This window comes from Terrapene carolina, unplaced genomic scaffold, assembly GCF_002925995.2.
Source record: "Terrapene carolina triunguis isolate 2854851 unplaced genomic scaffold, T_m_triunguis-2.0 Scaffold374, whole genome shotgun sequence".
In the NCBI taxonomy this organism is placed as follows: Eukaryota; Metazoa; Chordata; order Testudines; family Emydidae; genus Terrapene; species Terrapene triunguis.
The window spans coordinates 12,061,255-12,070,556 of record NW_020664725.1 but is presented as its reverse complement, the minus strand read 5'-3'; the positions used below and the strand labels follow the sequence as shown (position 1 = coordinate 12,070,556).

Below are 9,302 nucleotides of genomic sequence, written 5' to 3'. Positions count from 1 at the left end.
GAAAGAAAGAAAGAAAGAAAGAAAGAAAGAAAGAAAGAAAGAAAGAATGGTTTGGCTGGCCAGGAAAGAGGACTGCAATAACATGCTTAACCCCAGGTAAAGAGGGGCTGGGAAGAAAGGATGGAGAAAGAGGAAGAGATGCAGCCACTCCTCAATATACAGAGGCTTACTGGCACCTGCTGTTGCCTAGATAGGTGGCTTATATGGCACACGCTGATGCTTCAAATCAATGATGTGATTCGAGATCCTTGTGCAACATCCCAGCACAGCAGAGTGGGGTCACCAGCCATTTCCTCTCCCGGGCTGCAGCAGCCTCCCCTGCAGCGTATGCCCCTATCAGAAGGAGGAAGGCAAAGCAGGGCATGGCAAGAGCAGGAATTACTTCTTAAAATGACCCAGATCCTTTCTCTCAGCGGGCAAGGTTGTCAGGTGGATGGCTCCTTCCCTAGATCTCTCCCACCCACCCATATGGCTGATGAGAATTCAAAGAGCCACTGAAAACATCCTCGACCGGGACTGACTCTAAGCCATGGTGTGTAGGGTAGGAGCAAGGGGAGGGTCTGGAGCAGAGTGGGAGAGCGAGGCAGAGCCTAGCGAACAAGGTGCAGAAAGACCATTGCCCCTGTCCCCTTGCTGGAGCTGTGTCCTGGAGCATCAAGCATGTGGAAGGAGGGGAGGATGGAATCTCAGTGGGCACCATAGGTCTGGGGTGGTAGACCCGTGTTGGAGGGCCCAGGAATGGAATGTCAAGCCGTGATGGAGTGTAGGATCGGGGTGCACTTGGGGTGGGATGAGGCTCATCTGCATTCTGCCTGGATCTAGCTGATAACAAGAGTGTCCCCCACCCAAATATTGTCTGGAGGGAGGGGAATATATACCTCACTGAGCGCCAGCATCAGAAGGGACGTCTTGTAAGGGGGAGGTGTCCCTAATACAGACAATTCCCCTCCCAGTGGGATCTGGAAGGGTAGGAAACTGTGAGCCAGATCCTCATCTGGTGTCAAGCAACCCATTCACAGCAGAGGCTGAGCCCCTGTTCCAAAGTCCGCTGCCTCGTGGTACAGAGAGAGCAGGGAGCTTCAGCCATGCCAGGGCAGAGCATCGGGAAAGAGGAAAGAAGAGAGAGATGGCTGACACCCCTGTCCTATCCACAGTCACTCACTGCTCACTGCTTAAAAACCTTACAGTAGCAGCAGAGCAAAGCAGTTGCTGCAACTCCTCTGGGACCAGCCTGTGCCAACGGGCTGTCCCAGCCCCTGAGATGAAGAGGAAGAGAAAATCAATTGCAAAGAAAGTATAGGGGTTAAACTGCCACACTCCATCCCCCCGATCACCTGCAATGCAGCCCCAGAGCCAGGCACATGCACCCATAACGCGGATTGGTGCATGTAAAACGGGCAGCGGCAGGGTACGTACCCACTGGGCTCGGCATGTGCAAGCATCACTCCCTGCTTCACCCGCAGTTTGTCTGCGACAAGCGCGCATTCAGTGGCTGCGAGGCTTGGAAGCCAGGCCCTTAAAACACAGGAAGAGTCACTCAGCCACTGGGGAGGCAGGGGAAGGACGGCCGGAGGTTTGACTAGCCCCTGCGCGCTCTCACCTGCTGACTCAAGGAGCTCACTGCTCCCTCTACGGCAGCTAAGGCTGGAGTTTCTTTTCTGCTCCAGAGCTGAGAGGTTCCCTTCATCCCAGCAGCAATGAGAAAGTGAGCAGGCCCCGTCCTCACCTGGTCTAAAACCTTTGCCAGGACAGGTCAATGGGCATCTTAGCTGGACATCAGGAGAGGGGCCTGGGCTTAAAAGCAGCTTAAGGGGGAGTGGGGGGGGGGGGAGATATAGTTGTCAGAGGTTTCCTTCCTCAGTTAGATGGGTTTTCACTTGAAAAGGTGATATGGGCTACAGAGCTTTCACTGCCGCCGGAGAGACTCTGGGAGGGCAGGGACTGAATATGTGGCTCTGTGACCAAGCAAAACCCGTTTCTCGGCTGACATTAAGAGGGGACGGGGGAGAGGATGCAAACTGCACGCTGGCTCCCGGCACCAAACCACCAATGAGCTGGGGAGCTGGCTAGAGCTAAGCTGACGCATTTGAATAAGAGAACAGTTCTCACGGCATTATTTGATTAGGAACCATCTGCCCCTCCCTAGATTTCATCTGTGCCCTTCGTACCAACAAACCCAACTGGCCTGTGCAGAAAGACACACGGACATGCCAGCGCACACCCCTTGTACACACATGCACACACCTCTGAACATGTCCACACCCCTGGATACACACGCACACCCACAGGGCATGCACACATACCGCTGTACACACACTTGCATAGATGTACATATGTGCATACACACAAGCATGAAAATACACATACACACATAGACACTTGTCTGTGTGCGCACCCACTCTCATGGGGTCACCGCTGCAGGGCTGGTAAAAAGCACTTTGGCATATGAGCCCGGGATAGCTATTGGGGAGTATTTGCAGGATTCTCACCGCCACCTCGTCTGCTTTCATTACCAGCTTTAGCTCATCTGAGCAACACACTGGCCCAAATCTCATCACCCCAGGGAGTGGGCACCTTTGAAGGAAACTCTCCCAAACATCCTCTCCTGATCAGGAGGAATTCCCAGTGGAGGGTGGGGGCTCAGGACAAGCCCATGTGGGGGCTCCCACCACAGGACAGCAGGAGAGACAGCCACGGCAGGGGCAGCTAAAGCCAGAAATCTTCATTGGCCCAACGAGATCAAAGAAGAGCTGCTCTGACCGAAGAGCAACAACATAGCAAGATGGAAGCGTGCACGGTTGCCATTTGCTAGAGAAAGTCAAGGGGTCTTGTGTGTCCGCCTGAGGACTTGCAAACTTATCCCTGCAAAGCTCCATGGACAGCCTCCTTCCTACTGCTCTGTGTCCCAGAGGGCCATCTCTCCCTCTGCTCCGTGCTGTGCGCCTCACTATATAGCTGCCCCTTCCCCCAGGCCTGGCTGCTGCCGGTTGCACTCCTGCAGAAGCCCTGCCTGTTAATGACACAGTGCGTTTAGAGATGAGTGAATCTCCCTAGGCTACAGCAAGGACATGTCACTGAGGAGGGGGCAGTCGCTTCCGCTCCTCCCCAGCATCCTCCTCCCTCTTCATCTCATCTCTCTATCTAGGTTTAGACACCCCGCCCATCTGACTGACTATGCACTCACTCCAACAGGAGAGCGAAAGGGAGGCCGCTGAGGGGGCCACCTGCTCATCTGGGGCTGGGAAGCAGGTCACTGGAGCTGGCTCACCCGGTTCCCGGTGTGACTCAACTCAGGAGCGAGAGGTGCCCGAAGGATAGTTCTCAGCTACCCAGTGCCTCCCTGGAAACTAGGCTGGTGCCAGCTGGAACGATCAAGCCTGAGGGAGAGCCAGCCATGAGGAAAAGGCTGCTGGACCCTGCCAATGCCCACTTACGCTATTAACCACTAGTTAGCGATGCCCCTTGCATTGTTCTGAGATGAGTATCCCATCATGCCCTCTCTTCCTAATCCTGCTTTGCAGCCCCCATAGCGTTTGCCAATGCTTTCCCATTAATTTTAACACCCCGGGTGAGGCTGGTGATTATTATAACCCCATTATCCAGATCGGGGCAACTGAGGCAAAAGGAGGCAAAGTGGCTCACCCTACAGTCATGCAGACTCAGAGGCAGAGCTTGGAAATAAAAGCCTGGAGTCCTGTTCCCTGGTCCCCCCCTGCTCTAACCAGTAATCAAAAGTGGTTTCCACCATGCGATAACCGCCGAGTAGCCGGGCTAGTTGAACTCAGGTCAGCTGGGTTGGCTCCAATTCCAGTCGGAACACCCAACCCCTGGTGACACACACACACGCCCATAAATTCACTCCAGGCCAAAACTCAGTCGGTAAGTTCCAGTGCACTAGCGATATTTAATGAGAAAACAGCCGCAAAACACACACGCTCACTTCCCAAAATAGTCTGATCCAGTTGTTGTCATGCTGCAGGAGTGCACAGAAGAAAAAAATCTGACCAATGAATGCGATGTTTGCAAGCGTCAGCCTTTTAGCAGATGCTTCATGATATTATAGCTGCTCTTCAGACCATAATATGGACCAGTCCTCTTTGGCCTCTAACACAGATATACAGCTTGGGCATTGTGAATGGTCTGATGACAGATTCTCCTGAAGGCTGTGCAATCTCCTTGGAAAGGAAATTTCCCCTTGAATTGCAGTGAAGTCTCACATCTGACCTAGGGCCTCCAGGCCACTATAACTTTGGTGTGACTTAGTCAGTGATCATCAAAGTACTTTGAAGTTGCAAATTGCCATCAGGCATGTCTATAGCACCTCCCATCTGAGGATCTCAAAGCACCTTACAAACCAAGCTATGCCGGCCCCACTATGAACTCAAGAAGTATTACTGTCCCAACTTAAGAGAAGGGAATTGCCCAAGGTCCCACAGGAAAGCCTGTAGCAGCACTGGGAATAGAAACCAGATCTTCTGGTGCCAAGCCACCCATGTCAATCACAAGACTGGCAGTGCCTCGAATGGCACCAATTTCCATGGCAGATAAACAGATAGCGCATTAGTACTTCTTAAACATAAATTGAACCACAACTGTTCCCAGCCTCTGAAAATCAGCTGCTTAGGATCTTTCTTCTCCAGCTCCCTGTGGTTTTGAATAGGCTGATTCCCATTAACATCTTTGAAGCTCTACACCACAGCCTGACACGATACCTGGTAATGGCTCCAAACGGACAGGAAAGCAGATTTGCATGGTAGACTGCAGGAGCCCTGAATTGAATCCGTTATGGGCGATTGAGCAGATTGCATTAAAGACAATTTGTGAAACAGATTTTTATAAGGGACTTCTTATGGCTTTTTATGGCAAGGAACTTTTATCTCCTTATAAGACAAAGCTAACATTATAAGAAGAGGGGGAAGGGGAGGGAAATGTACACAGGAGAGGAACAAAAAAAAAATCTGCATTGAACAGATGAGCATTAAAGGTCTGACAGAAGCAGAGGAACGCAGGGAGAAGACTAAAATTGCCTCCTGATTTCATTGCATCCTTCCTGGGTCCCATCATTCTCTTCAGCAAAGTGGGGTTTTTTTGGTTTTTTTGGCCAGAGGAGTGAAAAAAAGCTTCATTCTGTGTTCTCCATCTCTCCCTGTCTTTTCCCTGACACCTCTGCCTCTCTAGCTCTCAGTGGCTATATATGGATAGCTTCATGCACACGCGCTCCAGCTTTTAAATGTAACGTCTCACTCCCTCGCAGAACTCACTGTGAACCGATGTTGCTGAGGTGAGCAGTTTAGTAAGATCCATAAGCTCCTTGGGGCTCAGGGACCATCTTTTTGTTCTGTTTCTGTACAGCATCTAGCACCCTGGAGCCCTGATCTCTGGCTGGGACACCTACCCGCTACCAGAGCTGAAAATATCAACCACCCATGCTTCAGGGCACAAAGCAGTCACCAGCAGGGGTCAGGAAGGACTATATCGCCAAAGCGTTGCGGAGTTGACTGTACGTTTCTCTCTGCAAATCAGAGCCAGGCTACCAGACTAGGTCGGCCACTGGTAGGCTCCAGGAGAGACGGAGGAGGGATAGCAGAGTAGACAGAGCACTGATCTATTGCAATATGGCAGGAGATGGGACTTCCCATGGACCCTTAAGTATAGCAGGAAGCAGGATACTGATTAGATGGAGCACTAGTCTCCTCTAGCATAGGGGTGGCAGAACAGAAACTGAAGCAATGAACAGAAAGAGCAATTGTGTTTTGCTAAGGCAATTCCTATGCTTCAATGGTGATTTGAGGGATAAATTATTAATCACAGTGGCTGCAAGAGCAAACCACTCATCCCTCTGCCCCTGCAGACTCATTCCATCTCCAGTACCTCTTGGCTGTGTGTGGGGAGCGTGACCTAGCCAATGCCCTGAATGGAAAATCTCCAAGGGCATCCACGGCAAATGATTTCCTGCAAAGTTTGAGCTTGTTTCCTGCAAGAAGCCACAGCTCAGAGCAGCTCTTAAAACAGCCGATCCACCTGGCTGGAGGAATAGTGGAGAACAGTGACCTGTATACGAGCCCCAGGCTGTTTTCACCCATCACCTTATTCCTCTGCAATGCACAACCAGCTCCTTTTCCTCCCAGGCAGGGGGATAAGGAGGGACAGATCCAGCTCTGGCTTCCCTTTCCCCTGGACTCTCCACCCTTGGCAGATCCTCTCTGGACTCCTGACTTTCAGCACCAGGCCTTCAGCAGAGTCTCACCCTCTCCCACATCCCTTGAGCTGGCCAGTCTCCGGGTTTGCCCATCCCTGATGCTCTCCAGTGGAGACAGGTCCTGCGTGCTTGTGGCCAGCTGCTGATCCGGCCCTCTGCCTTTCCCCCCTTTTAAAACACCCACCTCTGATCCAGCTCCTCCTGCCTCCCCAGCTACAAGGCTGCCTCCCTCTGCAGCACGCACCCCCTGGGGAAGGGCAGGCAATGGGGCGCTGGCACCTGCACGCCCAGGCCCGGGCACAAGGAGTTAAGCCCTGAAAGAGGGAATCTGTTGCAGTTGCCTCCCAAACGCATTTTCCAGCACAATGCACCGGGACTGTCCCTGCCCCTCACGGCCCCATCCGAGTGCTAAACTGACAGCCCCCTTTTGTTTTCTTTGCAGGACCCCGGATTTACATTAACCCCTTTGGTGCTGCAGCAGGCGCAAGCAGCAACAGAGCCAGCCCAGCCAGGGCCATTTGAAAAGTGGGTCAGCCTATGAACTGCTCTAAAGGCCAGGGGAGAAGGGGGCAGAACCAAGCCACGCCTGGCAAACCGCTGGCCCCGGGCCGGTTCTCCTCCCACTTGCACCAGCGGTAACGCGGGGTGAGTCTTCAGTGGAGTGGTTCTGTCTCGACCCACCTGGCCCCGGGATCCGAATCAGGCCCCAGGAGCGGCTCGGAACCGTGACCCGTGCAGCTGGGGGAAGTTCCCTCCGGACACGGAACCCCCAAAGCATCTCTTGGCTGCGGGATAACGCAGCTGGGGCTTCCCCCCCATTTCAGAACAGCGGGGGGCTGGCGAGCGAGCGCGCCCCAAACATCTGTGCGCCTCGCCCAGCCCTTTTCTGGGAAGCCTGGCAGCGCCAGACGCTGCTAGCGCCAACAAGCAAACACACCGCCCCAGCGCCCGGGACACTGGAGCCCGGCTGCTGCCAAAACAAATCATCCTGCTGTTGTTTTACAGGCAAAATGAGATCGGCCCGTTCTGCCAGGCGCCCCCCGCCCGCTCCCTCCCATGCGGCACCCCCCAGCCCACGCAGATGCCTTCACATCGGCTCCAAAGCTGGGCAAAAAAAGAGACAGCGTTCCCACCCCACCCTATTCACCTCCAACTTCCTTTCGCCCCACAGCAGCCCCAACCCCCCCCCGCCCCATCCTTGCTGCCAGGGAGCCGGGCCCTTGGCAGGATGGGGCCGGGCACAGCCGATCCCCGCCGCTCACCTGGTAAGAGGGAAGCCACCAGCAAGCAAACTCCAGTCGTCCACCAGCACCCAGGGCATCTCGACTGCCGCCGCGGAGCCATCAGAGTTCCTGAGTCAAACCGACCGGCAGCGGCGCCGGGGTTCAGGCGAGCTGCTGGCTGGGGGTTGCACCTCGCCCCCCTTCCCAAAAACAAAAATTGCAAAGGAAAATACAAACCCAACCTAGGCCGGGGCAATAAATATCGAGTGCACCACACAAAGCTGGAGGGGCCCCTTAAAAATCCACCGATTGTCGCGGACAGCCTCCCTTCTGGGGCTGCAAAAAGCGCTCCAAGGGGGATCGGGCAGTTCTCCTCCTTCCTCCGGCGACCACGTCCTCAGGGGGCAGAGCTCTCTGCCGGGGCGCCTGGCGTCCCCCCTTAGCACCGCCGCTCCCTGGAACCAGGCGGAGGGCAGGTCATGCTCCCCTTCACCGCCTCCCCCTCCGGACCCTGGGGGCAGGTCGGAGCCCTTCACCGGGGAACAAATCCCAATGCAACCGCGCAGGAGGCTGGGTGTCTTCCCCCGCCGCCCAGCCCGGGCTTTGCAAAGAGGGGGAAAGGGCTGGTTAATTTCCAGTCCACGTTGCTGCTGCGATCAGATGGTCCCAGCTTGGTGCAAGTTGCAAAGCTCCATGTCTTTGCTTCTCTCCTCCAGGAGCAGAGGGGGAGGCAGTCCCCGGGCACCGAGAGCGGGAGAGAGCGGGCTGGCGGCCGGGGGACTCTTTGGCACCGAGATTTTGCTGCGGCGGCGGCGGCTGGGGGAAAGAACTGGAGTCTCCTTGGAGCATCAGCACGGGAAAAGCGGGTCCCTCCCTTCTGGTCTCTGATCTGTAACAATGGAACGCGCAGACACACACTGGCGCGGCTCCGGATCCGTAACCCCGCTCCTCCGCCGTGATGTCAGCCCATGTAAAGCAGGAGGAGGGCCCAGCCTTAACCCTTCCCGCCCCCCCCCCCCCCCACGCCTCGGCAGCAGCCGCCCAGCCGTGGCCCGCAGCCGACCCCACACTCGCAGATCGGGCTCTGGCTCGGTTTTTTTAGGGCTCCCCCCTCCCCCCTAAAAAATTAGCACCGAGTTCAAGTGGCTGCGCCCGCCGGGAAAGGCAGATTTAACATGCTCCCAGCCCAGTACTCAGCCAGTCTGGGCCCGATCCTGCTAAGGCACCATTAGCCCATTAGTTTCAACTGGATAACTCCCCCCCCGCCACAACACACACACACACTCCGGGAAGATCTGCAGCGCCGGACCCACTGTTTGTTCTGGTTTGGCATATATAATCCTTGAAGTCATCCCATGGGACCGGGGTTCTGTGGGTTCCAGTGCTCTTGAGTAGTGGGACCAGGGGCCTGGGAGTCAGGATTCCTGGGTTCACCCACACATGCCCGCCTTCACCTCAAGCATTTCCCTTGTATATTGTTTCCCTCTTCCAGCATCCATAGTCTGTCCTGTCCATTTAGACTGCAAGCTCTTCTGGGAGCGGACTGGGATGATGGATAAGTAATACAATGATCTGGTTTTCATGGCTGAGAATCCCTGGGCCCCATTTTATCTATCTGTACAAAGGGGATAACCCTGATAGGGATTTGCTTTACAAAGGGGTTGGATGAAGGCTACAGGCCAAGGTTCCCAGCTCTTGGGAGTCACTGGATGAAATCAGAATACTATGGTTTTAGCCCTCATGGATACAGAGGAACGCCTGAACATGTGAACCAAGTATTATATGCCTGTCTGAGCTTGAAATAATAGCCCCTGTCACGTCAGTGGAGGGTGGGGCTGCACTGTGGGGGTGAGGGACTGGGAAATATCTAAATCTCCGGC

The 9,302-nt window shown here is 54.7% G+C and overlaps 1 protein-coding gene across 2 annotated transcripts in view; it reads right to left on the bottom strand.

Annotated features, from left to right (window-relative positions):
• NECTIN1 (nectin cell adhesion molecule 1) overlaps positions 1-8,338 on the bottom strand; it is a 156,330-nt gene extending 147,992 nt beyond the window's left edge. For both annotated transcript variants that reach the window (XM_024196645.3, XM_024196646.3), the window contains exon 1: positions 7,462-8,338. In XM_024196645.3, the coding sequence (XP_024052413.2) occupies positions 7,462-7,543 (82 nt within the window). In that variant the 5' untranslated portion in view covers positions 7,544-8,338. The remainder of the gene's footprint in view (positions 1-7,461) is intronic.
• Positions 8,339-9,302: the final 964 nt, after the last annotated feature.